An 18,230-nucleotide genomic window follows, 5' to 3' on the forward strand; every position below is an offset into this window, starting at 1 on the left:
CTACCCCAGACCAAACACCAAGCCTGCACCTGCCCCAACCCTCGTGACTGGCTGTGAAAATCTGCTTTAAGATCAGCCAGTTGGGGGCCAGGTGTTAGCTCATCTGTGGTCTTTGCTGCAGTGCTTTTTCTATCCCAGGACATCCCCACTCAGTGCCACCATGTAAACAAGCAGTGAGCCTCTTGGTAGTATCTTCTCTTAAATAACTACCAGTTTCAGGCAACCTAATCAGATCCCAGCAGTCTAGAATACGAGACAACATATGTTGATTGGTCCTGGAGCTCCTTGAGGGCAGGAACCATGTTTTACTTATCGGTGCAGCCCCAGTGCCCAGGCTAGCGTGTGGCTCATGGCAAGATAGCAAAACGGGAGGATGCCCCCAAATCGCACAGAATCTGAAATTGAAGCCAGTGAGAACCACATTAGAATCCTTGGCCAGAAACTTACAAAGATGCCTAACCTCTGTGGACTTCAATTTTCTCATTCATAAACTAACACGTAAAATGCTAAATACCTAACAGAATTGCTACAAGGACAGAAGATGATGTGTGTAAGTGTGCAGAGCATCAAGCCACGGGATGCTCTGTCAGTAGTCCTTACAATGACGTCCTTCATCATTGTAGGTGCAAGGAAAGGATGAAGTAAGGCAAATTGTAATTGGTTCTTTTCTAGGAGACAAGCAAGGAATAAAGAAAAGGAACCAACAAATGAGTTACTCACCCTGTGAGTGGTCAGACTTTCCTCCGCTATTTATTGTCAGAGCTCAGGGCCCTGCTTTAAAGCCAGCCCTGCCTCATCCCAGCTTCTGCTTCATCTCCACTGAAGTCATAACGCTGGGCTCACTCTCTGTCTATTGACACAGAGAGCCTGTGAGTCACAAATTCAACAGGATGACTTTGCTGCTGTGTGATTGACTGGAAAATGTTCCCTCATTTGAAGGACTTTTTTTTTTTTTTTTCAAGCAAATGGACATGCTTATTTTTGCAACATGGAGTGCAAGCTCTCTATTTATTTGACATTGGTCTCTGTGACATTCCAGCTGGCCAAGGGAGGACGCAGGACATTCACAACCTGCCTTGCAAAGTGACACATATTTTTCCCTCTCCTTCTCCTTCTCCCTTCCTGCCGACTAGTATATCTAAAGCAAACAGTCCCAGCACAATAGTTAGATTGCACTTCAATTTGGTGTTTACTTGACATTTACACATGGGCCATGCTGGACAGCTCAGTCATTTCATTCCAGAGGGAACCTGGCCAGCAAGCATTGGGATCCACTTGTGCTCAACCCCTAGCAACACAAGCCCTGAACCAGCTAGATGATGTCTTGAGAGGTGCTTGTGCTGCTGGGTTTTACTCTTACACGGGGATGCAGAAGATGTGGTTTCGATCCCTGGGTCAGGAAGATCCCCTGGAGGAAGAAATGGCAACCCACTCCCTCCTTCTTGCCTGGAAAATCCCATGGACACAGAAGCCTGGCAGGCTATAGTCCATGCAGTGACACACAGACACACAGACACACAGACACACACACACACACACACACACACACACACACACCCCTGGGGTGAGGTGTCAGAATGTCTTCAGTCATCCCGGGAAACATCTCCATGATCCATTTAGGGCAGATGGGTCTTGCTGATACCACCCTTCCTCGCTTTAAACCCAGCACACACTTTGCCTCCTCATTCACTCTAAGACAAATGTAATCTAGTTCCCTGTGCTAAATCTTCTTAGGACTGGGCACAGGTTACTCATTTGATTAACTTCATCTCCCGTTTGTTCATTTCTTCCTCTGCAGAGTGAAATGAATAATACCTACCTCACAGGATTACAGAGGGCCCAACATAGGCAGGGTACCTGGGGTAGGTGCGAGTGCTTAGAAAGTGCACTGAGGCACTTCCCTGGTAGTCTGGTGGTTAACACTCCGCCTGCCAATGCAGGGAACAAGAGTTCGATCCCTGGTCTGGGACGATTTCACAGGCCATGGAGGAACTAAGCCCATGCACCACAACCACTGAACCCATGCTCTAGGGCCTGCAGCTGAAACTACTCAGCCCACGTGCCACAACTACTGAAGCCCACGCGCCTAGAGCCCGCGCTCCACAAGAGACGCCATCTGCAGCGAGAAGCCTGAGTACCGCAACAAGGACCCAGCACAGACAAAAATTAATTCATTAAAGTTTTAAAAAATTTAAAAAGAAAGCACACTGAAAATGTTGGTTCTCATCCCCTACTGAGGTCCACACTGCTGGTTGCAGAAGGGAAAGGGGCTCAGGGAAGGGCAAGTTTTAGGGGTTCCTGTCAGTGTAGTTTGATGCAAGCAAGGAGCTGGGACTTGGCTGGGAGTCATGCCACGTGTTCTGTGTCCCACCTCTGCCAGTGTGTGGCACGAGCATCACCTCTGCTCCCTAGGCCTCTGACTCCGTACGTGCAAAGTGGAAGCCTCCGATTGCATTCTAACATTGTCTGATTTCCACACCCTCAAAGTCTGGAAGCAATCCAAACCAACTGCCCTACAAGGTTGACTAGCCTCAAAGCTGACATATGTAGATGCCTGGATTTCAAAGGAGTAGCAGGGAACTGTACTCAATATTTTGTAATAACCTATAAGGAAAAGGATCTGACAAAGAATATATATGTATATAACTGAATCACTTTGTTGTATACCTGAAACTAACATAACATGATAAATCATCTATACTTCAATTAAAAATAAATAAATAAAAGCAAACGAACTTATTTTACAAGCAGACACAGACTCACTGTCTTGGAAAACAAATTTACGATTACCAAAGGGGAAACGTGAAATGAGGGTAGGGATAAATTAGGAATCTGGGAATAACATATATACACACTACTATAGGTAAAATAAATAATCAACAAGTACCTACTGTATAGCAGAGGAAACTCTACTCAATATTTTGTAATAACCTATATGGGAAAGAATCTGAAAAAGAATGGACACATGTATATGCATGACTGAATTATTTTGCCGTACACCTGAAACAAACACAACATTATAAATCAACTGTACTCTAATATGGAGAAGGCAATGGCACCCCACTCCAGTACTCTTGCCTGGAGAATCCCATGGATGGAGGAGCCTGGTAGGCTGCAGTCCATGGGGTCGCTAAGAGTCGGACACAACTGAGCGACTTCACTTTCACTTTTCACTTTCATGCACTGGAGAAGGAAATGGCAACCCACTCCAGTGTTCTTGCCTGGAGAATCCCAGGGGCGGGGGAGCCTGGTGGGCTGCCGTCTATGGGGTCGCACAGAGTCGGACACGACTGAAGCGACTTAGCAGCAGCAGCAGCAGCAGCATACCCTAATATAAAATAAAAGTTAAATTGTAAAAACAATAACAAACAAAAAAGCATAATAATAAATCAAAGAGTAGCAAGAGAGTAAGATGCCAATACTCGGTGCTGGGCAGCAGGTCACATTGTCATGTAGCCTGCCCTTTTGTCATCCTTGTTTCTTTCTGTCCTCAGCTGTGCCAGGCTTCCCCTCATCCGAGTTCTTTTAGATCAATTTGTCCAGCAAATAAAGTTCTAACCCTTGGTTCAAGTTGGGGGAAAAGTAGTCACACTGTTGTATGGGGTAGGCGAGGAATCTTAGGGCTTGATCGACTGGATGGATTAGTAGGTGGATGGATGTAATACACCTTGCTAATGGGAATGGAAATGCTGATGGGAATGTAAATTGATGGAAACATAACTTTTGGGGGAGCTATTTGATAATGAGTAATAATATCAACCTAGTAAAGCAATCGCTATAAATCGAGCCTAATGAAACAAGCACATTTGTCTAAGATTGCAAAAGGAAGTTCTGGAATAGTGAAAAATTGAAACAATCTACATGACCATCAAAAGGCAATTGATTAAATACCAATATTAGGAACTACTATGATATGTTTAAAAATAAGAGGTATATCTATGTATTAACATGTACAGCTATGGTAAATTGCTAAGTGAAAACAAAAGCAAATTTGCAAAACTGTATGCAAATGGTAATTGGTATTTTAAAAATAAATTTTACTACTTTTATATATGCATAAAAATCTTGAAACTTTGTATACCTTACTGTTAACCACAGTCATATCTGGATAGGTACAATGTGAATTCATTTTTCTTGAATCTGCATTTATTGATTGATTTTGTGAGTAAGCACGCATTAATTTTTAAAATCAGAAAAAAAACCTTCAAAAAATGAAACAGAAGGAGCAAAAGGTTTTTTAAGAATCAAACATGGTGTATTAAGTGTTTTCTGATGCTCCTTCTGACACCCCATTTAAGTGACAGTAAAGAATTAAAAGACAAAACCTATAAGGACAAAGACCGTGGGAGCTGGGAAGCCACCAAAATATAGCCACAAACTTAGATCAGAGGAAGTAGAAAACCAGGCAGATTGATTTCAAGGTGCAGGACCCTTGGAGGGCTCAGGAAGTAGAGGCACCAAGGTGTTACTCAGAAGTAGGGAGCATCTGGGGATGGAAACGGGATTACTGATTGAAAGCCTATATAAGTAGTTGCTGGGAAATCCATTCATCTATCCATCTATCCATCCACCTATTCATCCATCCATCCATCCAATCAATCAAGCCCTAAGATTTCTCCCCTACCCCATATAACAGTGTGACTACTTTCCCCCCAACTCGAACCAAAGGTTAGAACTTTATTTGCTGGAGAAATTGATCTAAAAAAACTCTGGATGAAGGGAAGCCTGGCACAGCTGAAGACAGAAAGAAACAAGGATGACAAAAGGGCAGGCCATATAAGAAGTGATACCCCAGGCCTCTTTCCCCATGTGGACTCCAAGAACACTGGCTTCCTCACTCACTTAGCTGTACAAGCCTGGGCTAGTCACTTTGCCCACTCGACTTAGTTTCTTAAACTGTAAAATGGAGTTCACTTATTAAACAAATGTGTGTTGAGCACCTATTACAGGCCAGCAAACTGCATTACATTCTGGAATAACAGTAAGTCGGTCAGGGTCCTTATCTCTTGAAGCCTGCATTCCAGTGCATCAGTGGCACTGCTAACCTCAGAAAGTTTATCAGTGGGGATAACTATGTTAGTTTCCATTGCTAGAGTGGAGAACCTAACACCAGCGGTGCCTTTCACACCCGATGTCTTGGTGTTCATAACAGCTTTGTGAGGTAGGTGCACTCACAGCCCCATTTCACAGGCATGGAAAATAGAGGGCAGCTAGATAACACACCCAAAGCCATCCAACTAAATAAGAGGTAACTCAAGGTCTAGGAATCCAAATTCTTGGGTGGAAGTCCCAGCCATCTTCCCCAGCATGTTTGCACTTTCATCACAAGTCATTCTTTCATCTCCCATAAGACAAGGACTTCTGTCCAAGACCCCTCCTTTACTGAGTTGAAGCAAGAGGGGGCAAAGAATCAAACTTAGATAATGACACTCTAATCCACATTCACATAGACTAAAGAGTCTGTCATGTCTTTAAAGAAACTCAAAGGAGTTTCTATTTTAATAGAAAACTGAGTTTGCTGAATGAAACACAGAACACTGAAATTCAGCAGTTCAGTGTTTCCCATAAACACCTGACTCTGAGAACTCTGTTGGGTGCAGCAACCCGAGGGCTTCCCAGGTGGTGCAGCGGTAAAGAACCCACCTGCCAGTGCAGGATACACAGGTTCGATCCCTGGGTTGGGAATATCCTCTGGAGTAAGAAATGGCAACCCACTCTAGTATTCTTGCCTGGGAAATCCCATGGACAGAGGAGCCTGGAAGGCTACAGTCCATGGGGGTCGTAAAGAGTGAAGACATGACTGAGCGAGTGCGCACAACAACAATAATCTGAAAAATTCATCAGTAACTGACAGCATAGACTGAGTGAGTCTCTGAATAGTTTAATTTGTTAAATCTCTATTATAATGCTGGGAATTCCTATAAGGTGAGGTAACTATTCTAGGGCTTTTTCTTTCAAGACGCTTCTGATCATCCCTGGATCTAAGAAAAGCCTGTGTCTAGATTTGAGCTAGTGACTTTGAAAAACACATCAAGCACACTAAGAGATATACGAGTGCTGCCAGAAATTTATTTTGACCTTTGTTAAAAAAAAAAAAAATACTGACACTGGCCATCCTCCCAGCACTCTTCGCACCAGCCAGGACATTAAAATTGATTAACAAACACAATGTCTGTGAGAAAGAGTCAGCTGCAGGATAATCAAATGTATTGTTATTATTATTTTTTTAATAATTTCTTTGGCCAGGAGTACATAATATCAAATTGGCAAAAATAACTTATCCTCTTGTCCAGCCCACAAACTGAGAAGAAAATTCAGCACAGAATTGTTTCTTGTTTGCATTTCTCAGGGTGTGAAGCATTCGTTTTCAAACCCTCAAAATCTCTACACTTTCCATAGTGCAAAAGATTGCCCTCCCCCTCAAAAAAAAAATTGCCCTCCATTCGGATTTAAACCAGGGAATCTTGTTTTCCTCAGAAGGGCGATATTGTATTAGTCTAAGAATCTAAAGTTTAGAGACTTTTTCCCTCAAAGTTGTATTGAGATACAATTGCCATACAGCCCACGAAGGCTTCTAAATTAAGGAGACAGAATCTTCTAGAGTATAATAGGCTTTTCAGGCGGCGCTAGTGGTAAAGAACCCAACTGGCCATGCAGGAGACATGAGACTTGGGTTTGATCCCTGGGTCAGGAAGATCCCCTGAAGGAGGGCATGGCAACCCACTCCAGTAGTCTTGCCTGGAGAATCCCAGGAACAGAGGAGCCTGGCGGACTATGGTCCATGGGGTTGCAAATAAGTGGACATAACTGAAGCTACTTAGCATGCAGAGTATAATAATATTCTGCTTCTCTTTTCAACGCCAATTCTACATGAGGAAATTGTTTATCGGGCCGGGAAAATTTGGTGAACCAAGTCAAGGAGAAAATTCCAGCAAAGGTTTTCTCTGCTGATTTGCCTTTGTGGGTTCATTTACGCCTTTTTCTTTTTTTTTCTTGGCATGCGGGATCTTAATTCCCTGACCAGAGATTGAATCCGTGCCCTCCGCATTTGGATAACAGAGTCTTAACCACTGGACCACCAGGGAAGTCCCTGATTCGTTTACTTTTAAGTGCTAGATTTATTTCCAAAAGCACACAGTAGCAGAGAATTCTTCTTGTGGCCTTAAAAACAATCATAGTTGATAAAAGATGGTAAATGTTAGACCCTAATTATTTGTTAAGAGAAATAGTACTACTAGGCACCTTGCTCTTAAAAGATATTACTTGCTGCACTTAGGCATTTAAAAATAACCTAAAAAGAGATTTTGGTTTTTTGTTTGTTTGCATTCTCTTAATATATCAGAACAAGCTGAAGACACTGAAAGGCTGAATTTAACATATTGCTGTCAAAATAGCTCAAGTCTTTTAAGATAATCCCATTAAGTGCAGATTTCTTTTTAAATAGCTTAAACCCAGCCTCACATTTTTGGGCTAAGAATGTAGCTTAAGTGATCAAACCTAAAGGTTCATGAAAATGATTTTAATTAAATTTCTGAGAATTGATTTTTAAATGTCTGTGATTCATTTTCTGCTCTAAAAACTTCAAAACCCAGTGTTTGGGTTTTGAAAGGCAATGGATTTGGCTCCAGAAGAGTGGCCGCTTTCTCTGTTTGGTTTTGGTTTGGCTTTTGGTTATTTGTTTTTGTGTTTTCTAGTTTGCTTTATTACAATGCCTTGGGCCGAGCTGTTCCCTCGACTTTTGTCCAACTGCTTTGAGAGGACATAATTATGAAGGACTTTATTTTTTCTGTCCTTCATAGAATTTTTCAAAGAAGAGAAACGGGTGGAGGAAGAGAAGGGACTGGAAAGCAGAGGGCTGAGGCAGTGAACTCTCCACCAGAGACAAGTTACTGACAAGATAAGGGCAGGGCCAAGGCAGGCTCCCAGATGAGTCCTTTCATCAGGGCAGTTTTGCTGGCTCTCTTCATGCTACAGCGAACCCTCACTGGGCATTTGTCCTAAAGATGCCCCAGCAGAACAGGACCCACAAACAAGTAACCAGATCATCGCAGTCCACTGGGAAATGGCATGGCAGAGAGGCCACATGGCTTCATTAGAGCTCAGAGGAAAGAGGATGACTCCAGACAAGGACTCACAGACCAAGGGACAATTAAGAGGCACTAGGGAGTCTGAGCCTGATGAGAGCCTGAGGGGAGAAAAGGCGTTTCAGACAGGAAAAACAGATGAGGAAAATACACATTGTGTATTCACAGACTTGAGAGAACATCCAGTTAAAGTTGAGGGAGGGTGGAGTCAGTCTCTGGAGATGCTCCTGTTAGCTTGTCTAGGGCCAGTATGAGTTTGCTACTTTAGGCTAAGGAGTTTGGTGTTGCTCTTTTAGGCCAAGGAGGGTAGTTGGGCAGAAGTGATTTGAACAAAATGGATTAAATCTAATTCCAGGGAGACTATGATTTTTTTTTTTTTTTTTTTTTGGCGGCAAGGAATGTGGGATCTAAGCTCCCTGACTAGGGATTGAACCTGTGCCCCTGCAATGGAAGCATGAAGTTTTAACTGCTGGACTGACTGCCAAGTCCCTCCAGGGAGGCTATGGAGGAGGTGGAAGAAGAGGACAGCAGTTTGGAGGCTTACAAGAACAATTAAAAGTGACAGATGAGCCCATGGGCAACTAAGACCTCATGCAGCCAAATAAAAAAAGAAAAATGTATACATATGTATAAATGAATCACTTTGCTGTACAACAAAATACATTGCAAATTAACTATACTTCAACAGAGTAGATTAAAAAACCTTTTTTCTAAAATTAAAAAAAATAAAAGTGATAGATGAGGAGGGCTTGAACCAAGGCAGCACACCCTGACAGTAGGAAAAAAATGACTGAGATATTTAGGAATAGAAAGGGCTGAACTCTGTGCAGATGCCTGAATGCCCAGGTCAAAGAAAATGAGGCATGAGTTGAGGGAAATAAGAGCTTGGGAAGCTGGGGAAGAGTGATGAAATAAAGCGGGGGAAAAATGATAAGAGTCTGAGTGGATTAAGGTTCTTGACCATGAAGGGGATTAATGAGTATAGAGTTGAGACTTAAAGGGAAGACAGGCTCTCTGTTGATGGACTGCTGACAAAAGTACATTATTTATTCATTCAAGAAACACTTAAAGAGTACTACAGTATCACTGTACTAGAACTTGGGAATATGGTAATGAAAAAACAACAGCTCCTGTCCTCATGAAGTTGAAGGTGCCCTGGAGAATCCTGGTGATAGAAACACATACCTGTATTGGTGTTAAGTCCTACACTAAACACCTTACTTGGATGATCCCGTTTATAATCCTTATTATTTTCAGCAGTAGATACTATTAATATACCCATTTTGTAGAAGAAAAAACAGAGAAAGTGAGGTCAAGGAACTTGCCCAGCTAGAAAGCAGCAGAACCAGAACAGAAACCCAGGAAATCTACTGTTACAGCTCACTTTCTTAACCTCTGCACAAGACTGAGGTGAAAATGAGGCTGGGAGTTTACCAGGACACGAGAGTCACTCAGAGGCTGGGAAAAGATCTGCCACGCTGAGAAAATGGCAAGACCTTTTCCCAGTCATTTATCTGTAGGGATTTCATTTCAAAGCGATGGATACTTCAAAGCATCTCTTACTTTCACCTTCTGAAAAAAACAGCTTTTCCTGAATCCTGTGGCATTTACATACAAGCTAGGGTGCTGTCAGATGCCCAGATTCTGGTGCCCAGCTCTGGGTGCCAGGTCCTTCCCTTGAAACACTGATGTAGCCTCTTCAATCTATCACACTCCTCTGTGGCTCCACATTAATCCCTTAGCACTAGTCGTTTCCATCACATCTTCTGCCAACTAATGCAGTTTGTGCTGGAGGAAAAAAAAAAAATCTATTTTATAACTCCAAGGACATTAATAATTAACTTCCATACCACAAAACTTGTAATATCAGTTTGCTGAAATAAAGTCACCAGTAAGTATTTAATTCTTCTTTCAAGGGTGTCTTCCATTATTATTTCAGAGTGCAATTTAGTCATCAAACATTTACTCAGCCTCATGTTTATAAATTATATAGGCCAGGGATTTAACTCTTCTGGACCTACCTGTTCTGAAAAGAGGCATGGTCATAACCCTGATGTCACGCCAGGCACCTGCCTTGAAAGGAGATGACTTGTGAACTTGAAGTTCCTTACCTCTTTTAGAAATGCTGGAGCAAATCTAGAGAGTTCCCTTTATGATGCAATCAGAGGAATAACCAGAAAGCTGCCTGCCACAAAGAGGCACTGGCTTTCCTCCTCCAGAAGGCTGTTAGGAAAGTTTGCCTTTTTTAATTGAGTTTCAGAATCCTGTCTTGATTATATGACATAATAATAGTGGCTTTCCTATTCATCTGTGTAATATTGTTTTCTCACTGTGGTGGTTACTTTTGTTGAAGGGGAAGGCCTACTGCCTTAGATAAATAAGAGAAAAGCAGAAAGCTCCTCACGGCACTGGTTCCCCAACTAGAAAATGCCAAGTCCTGACTTACACATCAAGAGGGTGAGGGTTGCCAATCAAGGACTTATCCAAGTTCAATGCAGTTTAAGAATCTTGGCTTTGATGGTAAAGTGGATTAACTTTTCCGTGTATCTTCAAGCCCCAGTATCCCAAGAAATGTTTGCCATCACAATGAAAGCTACGGAGGAGGAGGTTGCAGGTATTTCTTTCTTGGTTCCTCCTTTTGAAAAAGGCAATATTTTCAGAGTTAAAGTAAACTGGCTGGCTCCTATGGGGGTGGGGTTGAAACTCTCCAGGCCGCGGGAGGAGGGTCGGGGGTTTCCCTGCGAAAACCTGCCCTCCCCTCCGGTTACAGGCCCTGGCAGCCATTGGCCAAAGACCGGCTGGGGGATCCGCAAGGGCTTCCAACTCTCCGAACCGAGCGGGATTCCTGGCCTTGGCATAAAGGGCTGAGTGGATTCATTCGGGGCGCGATGCATTCCAAGAATGCTTCTGTGGTTGGCAAGGAGTAGGAAAATCAAGGATAACAAATATTCTAAGGAAATCTAATAGGTACCAGGAGCGTAGGACTCAAATAAACAGGTGACTTAAAGTACGAAGTAACTGGATCTCAGTGAGGGTGACCGCACACTGCCCAGGGCTGGGGCATCTCCTTTTTCTCTCCTGGGCTGACACCCGGCCGCCTTTACAGACAAGGGGGCTTGGTGCAGAGGGCGGGCGGAGCCCAAGGCGCGCCTGAATCCAAACAAAACACCTCGCAAGCCTACGTTTAGAAAGCGATACCGAACACCACACTCACGTTTAAAAAAAAAAAAAAAAAGGGCACTGTTTGCAGAGAAGATGACGGCGAAAACATTTCCCGGCTGGAAAATTACTGATCACAAACTAAGGGGGAGTGGGGGTGGGGAGGCCGAGTTATAAGACTGAAATAACGATTGCCGTTTCCTCTTCTCTTCCTGGTGGGCAGGGACGGCTGCTGCGAGCTGCGTGGGCCCTTTTCCAGAACCCGGGTCCCACCGCATAGTTCCACTTTCTGGCACGGGGCCACTTTCCAGCTGAGCCCCTTTCGGTAGGTCTGACTGCTCTAGAGCCTGAGCCAAGGGAACGAGTTGCCGTTTGACCTTTACCTCGCCACTTCACCTCTTTATGACTCAGTTTTCTCATCCATAAAGTGGAGAGTTGCGTGCTTTGCAAAGTGCTTTGAGATTCCCGGTTGAAAGGTGTCCCCGCACCTCACGCCCCTCCCCTCTCTCCCCACTTCACATAGCGAAATCTCTTTCAGTCCCTTCCTCGCTCCTTCAGCTATCAAAACCGTAGCTCTATTTCCCATTCCGGCCTCTTTCCGCCCTTTTCAGAAGGGGAACACCTCTCTCGCTTTCTCAGTCTCCAGGTCCTCGCCACGCACTGGAGGGCACCCACCTCCCTTCTACTCCCAACCCCCGGGCAGACGAGCCCAAGAAGGACCATGCGAGGCCAGGCCAAATGCCCGCACTGGCGCTCGGGGACTACAGCAGGGCTCCTGCGTGCGTATGACGGACCCGAGCTGGATGAGTCACGCGGATAATCGCGCTCTTCTCCAGTGCGCAGACTGCGCGGCAAGCGCGCACCGGAGCGGGGGTGGGGTTGCGCTACCGTCCCCCTCTCCCCTACCGACCCCTCTTGGCCGCGAGCTTCGAACTCAAGGAGCGACCCATGGCGACGCCGACTGTCCCAGTCGCCCGGGGACCGGACCTGCGCCCCGTACCCAAATCCCCGCGCCCGGCCCGCTGCCGGCACCGCCGCCGGCGTCAGCGCGGCTCCTGCCCGCCAGCTGCCGGGCTGGCGTCACAGCCCGCCGGGCCCCGCCTGCGCCCCTCCCTCCTCCCCGCCCCCACGTGCGCTGAGTTTGTTTATTTAGCTGCCATGGCAACGTGCGGGGGGGCTGCTGGAGGGAGGGGAGAAGAAAGGGAGGGGCGGGGCCTGGCGGCGGGCCCCAGCGCGCAGCGGGTAGGAGGCGGGGGGAGGGCGGGAGCGGAGAAGTTATAAGTAAGGAGCGCGCGGCGGCCGCCGGCAGTTCCCCGGCCTCAGAGAGCGAGCGCGGCTGCGGGCGCGCGGGGAGCAGAGGCGGTGGCGGGCGGCGGCGGCACCGGGAGCCGCCAAGTGCCCCTCCCCGCCCCTCCGGCCCCCCACCCACCCACCCACCCGCCCGCGGCCAGCGCCCATGGCCGCGCGCGCCTTGCGCAGCCCCCCGGACTCCGCGCCTCGCGCCGCCGCCCAGTCCGCAGATCCGCGCCACCGCATCCAGTCTCACCTGGCGGCGCCGCCCGCCCGCCACCCCGGCCACAGCCCCAGCGCTCACGGCGATAGCCGCGGCGACCGCGACAGCGGTGGGGGACGCTGCTGAGTCGAAGAGAGCGCAGCCTGGCCACCGGACCTACTTAACTCGCCTTGCTGATTGTCTATTTTTACGAGTTTACAACTTTTCTAAGAACTTTCGTATACAAAGGAACTTTTTTTTTTAAGGCATCTCCCTTTTATATTTAATCCAAAGAAGAAGGATCTCGGGCAATTTGGGGTTTTGGGTTTTGGCTTCGTTTCTAAGTTTTTTTCCTCTTCGTTGGCTTTGGGGTTTGGGTACCCCTTCTGCTTCGGACTCCCGAGGACCTTTTGGGCCCCCACATTAATGAGGTAGGTGCGGCGCGGGGCGCAGGGAGGGGTGAGGGCGGATGGGACGCGCCAGAGCGGCGGTCGAGAGTGGCCCCTGACTTCTGCCTCTGCTCCCCACCCGGTCCGAAGGCAGCCACCTGGCGAGTCTGACATGGCTGTCAGCGACGCGCTGCTCCCGTCCTTCTCCACGTTCGCGTCCGGCCCGGCGGGAAGGGAGAAGACACTGCGTCCAGCAGGTGCCCCGAATAACGTGAGTGTCGGCCTGGGCCTTTGGGGCCTTCCGGTGGGCTTCTGTGGGTGGGATGGGGACGGGCGGAGCCCTGGGGTCACCGAGCACCACTAGACGACGGGCAGGAGTGGCCCCGCACGGGCTCCTCCGCAGGCTACCCGGGATGGCTTCAGCGCCCTTGGCTTAGCTGTACATGCGTGTGGTCCCGAAGCGGTGGAGCCGCCGGGGGCGCACACCGGGTCCGCACACGTCCCGGAGCGCGCGAGCGGCAGGGCGGGCGCGCGGGCCACCGGGCGGGAGGTGTCTCTGTCCCCAGACACTGGCTGGGCCAGAGTGAGCTTGGCGCGTAGGCGTCCCCGTGGCGAGGGCGCACCAAGAGAACCTCGGTGTCCCAATTCTGGGGACGGCGGGAGCGTCCCCGGGATCCGGCGGGGGAGGGACCCAGGCTGGCGAGCCTCGGCGCTCGCTCACACGCAATCGGGCAGACACAACCTAACATCCTCCATATATCCACGCACCGCCTTTCCCCAGACCCGGGTGTGGGCCATGATTGCAGCACTGGCATCCACAGACCCCGGGGCCTTTCCTGCCCATCCGGTCCCCGTGTCTAGGCGGGGTAGGCGCGGCGGGCCCACCACTAACATCGAGTGGCAGTTAGGGACAGCACTGACTGTCTGTCTCGCGTCCTGTCCCCACAGCGCTGGCGGGAGGAGCTCTCCCACATGAAGCGACTTCCCCCGGTGCTTCCCGGCCGCCCCTACGACCTGGCGGCGGCGACCGTGGCCACCGACCTGGAGAGTGGAGGAGTCGGCGCGGCTTGTGGCAGCAGCAACCCGGCTCTCCTGCCCCGGAGGGAGACGGAGGAGTTCAATGATCTCCTGGACCTGGACTTTATCCTCTCCAACTCGCTGTCCCATCAGGAGTCCGTGGCCGCCACGGTGTCGTCCTCGGCATCAGCCTCTTCCTCGTCCTCCCCGTCGAGCAGCGGTCCAGCCAGTGCGCCCTCCACCTGCAGCTTCAGCTATCCAATCCGGGCCGGGGGCGACCCGGGCGTGGCGGCGCCGGGCGGCGCGGGCGGCGGCCTCCTGTATGGCCGGGAGTCTGCACCCCCTCCGACAGCTCCCTTCAACCTGGCGGACATCAACGATGTGAGCCCCTCCGGCGGCTTCGTGGCCGAGCTCCTGCGGCCCGAATTGGACCCAGTGTACATTCCGCCGCAGCAGCCGCAGCCGCCAGGTGGCGGGCTGATGGGCAAGTTCGTGTTGAAGGCGTCGCTGAGTGCCCCTGGCAGCGAGTACGGCAGCCCGTCGGTCATCAGTGTTAGCAAAGGCAGCCCAGACGGCAGCCACCCGGTGGTGGTGGCGCCCTACAGCGGCGGGCCACCACGCATGTGCCCCAAGATCAAGCAGGAGGCTGTCTCCTCGTGCACCGTCGGTCGGCCCCTAGAGGCCCACTTGGGCACTGGACCTCCTCTCAGCAATGGCCACCGGCCGCCTGCGCACGACTTTCCCTTGGGGCGGCAGCTCCCCAGCAGGACTACCCCGACCCTGGGTGCCGAGGAACTGCTGAGCAGCCGGGACTGTCATCCTGCCCTGCCGCTCCCCCCGGGCTTCCATCCCCACCCCGGGCCCAACTACCCTCCCTTCCTGCCCGACCAGATGCAGCCGCAGGTCCCACCGCTGCATTACCAAGGTCAGTCCCGGGGATTCCTAGCTGGGGCTGGAGAGCCCTGCGTGTGCCGGCCATCCGGGGCACACAGGATGACGCTGACCCCACCTTCTTCATCCCTAGAGCTCATGCCACCCGGTTCCTGCATGCCGGAGGAGCCCAAACCAAAGAGGGGAAGGCGGTCGTGGCCCCGGAAAAGGACGGCCACTCACACTTGTGATTATGCAGGCTGCGGCAAAACCTACACGAAGAGTTCTCATCTCAAGGCACACCTGCGCACCCACACAGGTAGGACGGGAAGCCGTGGAGGTGGGGTGGGGGCACCCGGTGTCCAGCCTCAACACTCCTCAGGGCCTCCCTTGGGATGTGGGGTGCAGTCTATCTCCTCCATCTCCTGGATCACAGGAGAGAACAGCAAACTGGCGCCTACTATTTTGCCCAGGAGCCTTTTGCTGGGCGGATGGTATCAGTGCTTGAAAGTGCAGTTTTGTTAGGCCTTTGAAAGGCAGGGAGATTCCAGGCTGCAGGTGGGCCTCTTCTAGCTTGAGCAGAGCATTGCCCTTGTAATCAAGAAATTATGCCTTGCTGTGCAAAATCATGATAAGTTTTTTAAGCAGTTTTGTATTCTCCACTATTTTTATTGGTTGTTCCCTTCCCAGGGTTCACCCCTCCCCCTCTTTAGTCCTAACAATTAGGTTTTATTTAAATCTCAAGGACTTAATGGTTAGGCTTGCTGAGATTCTGATTTAAGATTGTCACGACAGAGAATCTGTGTAAGTAGGCACAGAAGGTCACTAAAGTATAGCTTTCATAAATAATATTGGTACAGGAAAAGTAGTATTCTCCTGTCACTTTTTAGAACCAGTTGTAGTGGGATAGGATATTATTGCTTGGTTTGGGTTAGGAGAGACACCCTAACAGTCATAATTTCTAAATCCATTTCCTGCCCCATCTTTGCTCAAAAGAATGAAAACATTAGTCCAACAGAAGTATAGTTTTAAGTGGTTTTTGTGTTTTCTGTGATTATCTAATTTCCCTTTAAAAAAGCAAAAAAAAAACAAACCCATAAAATTCCTGTTTCTGATCTGAAATGTAATACAGCCTTGAGAAGGTATAAAGACATTTCCTGGATCCTTTCAGAATGGGGTACTTGAGTTGGTTTGATGTCTGGCCTCCAAGTTCTTAAAATTTCATCCTTCAGGAATAGCTTCCAACAAGTTTATTTTTCTTTTCTAGGTGAGAAACCTTACCACTGTGACTGGGATGGCTGTGGGTGGAAGTTTGCCCGCTCAGATGAACTGACCAGGCACTATCGCAAACACACTGGGCACCGCCCCTTCCAGTGCCAGAAATGCGACCGGGCATTCTCGAGGTCGGACCACCTCGCCTTACATATGAAGAGGCACTTTTAAATCCCCAAACAGTGGATGTGACCCACACTGCCAGAAGAGAATTCAGTATTTTTTACCTTTCACACTGTCTTCCCGGTGAGGGGAGGAACCCAGCTGGAAAGCACTACAATCATGGTCAAGTTCCCAACAAGTCAACTTATGAATGGATAATCAGGAGACACAAGGAAACCAAAAGACAAACTCAAGGAAAAAAAAAAAAAAAACAAACAGATGGGGTCTGTGACTGGATCTTCTATCATTCCAATTCTAAATCCAACTTGAATATATATATATATTCCTGGACTTACAAAACGCCAAGGGGGTGACTGGAAGTTGTGGATATCAGGGTATAAATTAGATCTGAGAGTTGGGGGGAGGGAAGACCAGAACCCCTTGAGGAGTGTTTTAATGCAATATAAGCATAAAGATCACCTTGTATTCTGTTTGCCTTCTAAAAGCCATTATGACGATCTTAGAAGAGGAAGAAATTCAGGTACAGAAACTGGTGTTTAATAGCCTAAACGATGGTGCTTGGTAAGTCTTGGTTCTAAAGGTACCAAATGAGGCCAAAGTTCTCAAACTGCTGCATACTTTGACAAGGAAAATCTATTTTTGTCTTCCGATCTACATTTATGACCTAAGTCAGGTAAATACACCTGGTTTACTTTAATCTTTTTATGCAGACAGTCTGTTATGCACTGTGGTTTCAGATGTGCAATAATTTGTACAATGGTTTATTCCCAAGTATGCCTTAAGCAGAACAAATGTTTTTTTCTATATAGTTCCTTGCCTTAATAAATATGTAATATAAATTTAAGCAAACTTCTATTTTGTATATTTGTAAACTACAAAGTAAAAAAATGAACATTTTGTGGAGTTTGTATTTTGCATACTCAAGGTGAGAATTAAGTTTTAAATAAACCTATAATATTTTATCTGAGCATTGTTTTTGTTTTGCGTTGTTTTTCCCCGGGAAAAGCACATAACAGAAACTGCAGTTTAAACCCAGTGGGTAAGGCACAGGAAAGGCACCTCCAAAAAGCACCCCTTTTTATCTCAACAGATTAAAAGAAGACTTTTAAAAGACTACTTAGCTATACAATGAGTACTGTCTAATGTTGTGGGGTGAAAGCTCTGAGGATTTATGTTCATAGGATTAAACTTACCTAGTTCAGGTTTCTCTTTCAAATGTTCATTTAAAGATACAGGAAAGCAGTTTCCCTACCTGACTGAACTTCCAGGTAGAAACAGCTCAGTCATTCTTCAGCTTGCTCAGTTTACTATGAGAGTAGTCATTAAACATCCATGTTTCAGTTTCACATTTTAAAAGATCTTTATGGTTTGGTCTTTAAAATCAAATGAAAATGTGAAAGTCTCTCTTTCCCAGGCCTGGCCTTGCACTCGGAACAATTTGTATAACAAAAGAACCTCCCCACAGCGGACAATATCAAGAACAGTTCCACAGTGCCCTCATGAGGATTAAAGGATTCACTTAGGTTTTGTGTGTAACAGATACATTACTTCTAGAGCACCACAAGAGGGTAAAACCAGAGTTTCTAGCAAATTTTTAAAACTTCATCAGTCCTCAGATAAGCCAGCCCCATTGTTTCAGTCGATTGAAACAAAAGAGGCAAAGACGACGCAGTCACAAAACCAAGGGTAATGTAAATTTGAGTACATTTTAAACCATGTTTTTGTAAGTTGGTAGCATGTTTCTTGAATTATTAAAGCTTAAAACTTTTTTTACGGTGGATACCCCAGAATCTGAAGTTCGTTTGTGGCTGTCACAGAATGGAA

General features: G+C 47.6%; 1 protein-coding gene across 4 annotated transcripts; it reads left to right on the forward strand.

The window, feature by feature from the left end:
- The first annotated feature begins 12,547 nt into the window (after nt 1-12,547).
- On the forward strand, nt 12,548-16,661 carry KLF4 (KLF transcription factor 4). 4 transcript variants are annotated; one of them, XM_027963872.3, is made up of 5 exons: nt 12,548-13,166; nt 13,275-13,395; nt 14,073-15,066; nt 15,166-15,330; nt 16,279-16,661. In XM_027963872.3, exons 1-5 carry the CDS (start codon nt 13,162-13,164, stop codon nt 16,452-16,454), a joined length of 1,461 nt encoding a protein of 486 aa, XP_027819673.1. In that variant the 5' UTR covers nt 12,548-13,161; the 3' UTR covers nt 16,455-16,661.
- The last annotated feature ends 1,569 nt before the right edge of the window (nt 16,662-18,230 follow it).

The sequence above is a fragment of the Ovis aries genome, chromosome 2 (genome assembly GCF_016772045.2).
Source record: "Ovis aries strain OAR_USU_Benz2616 breed Rambouillet chromosome 2, ARS-UI_Ramb_v3.0, whole genome shotgun sequence".
Lineage (NCBI taxonomy): Eukaryota > Metazoa > Chordata > Mammalia > Artiodactyla > Bovidae > Ovis > Ovis aries.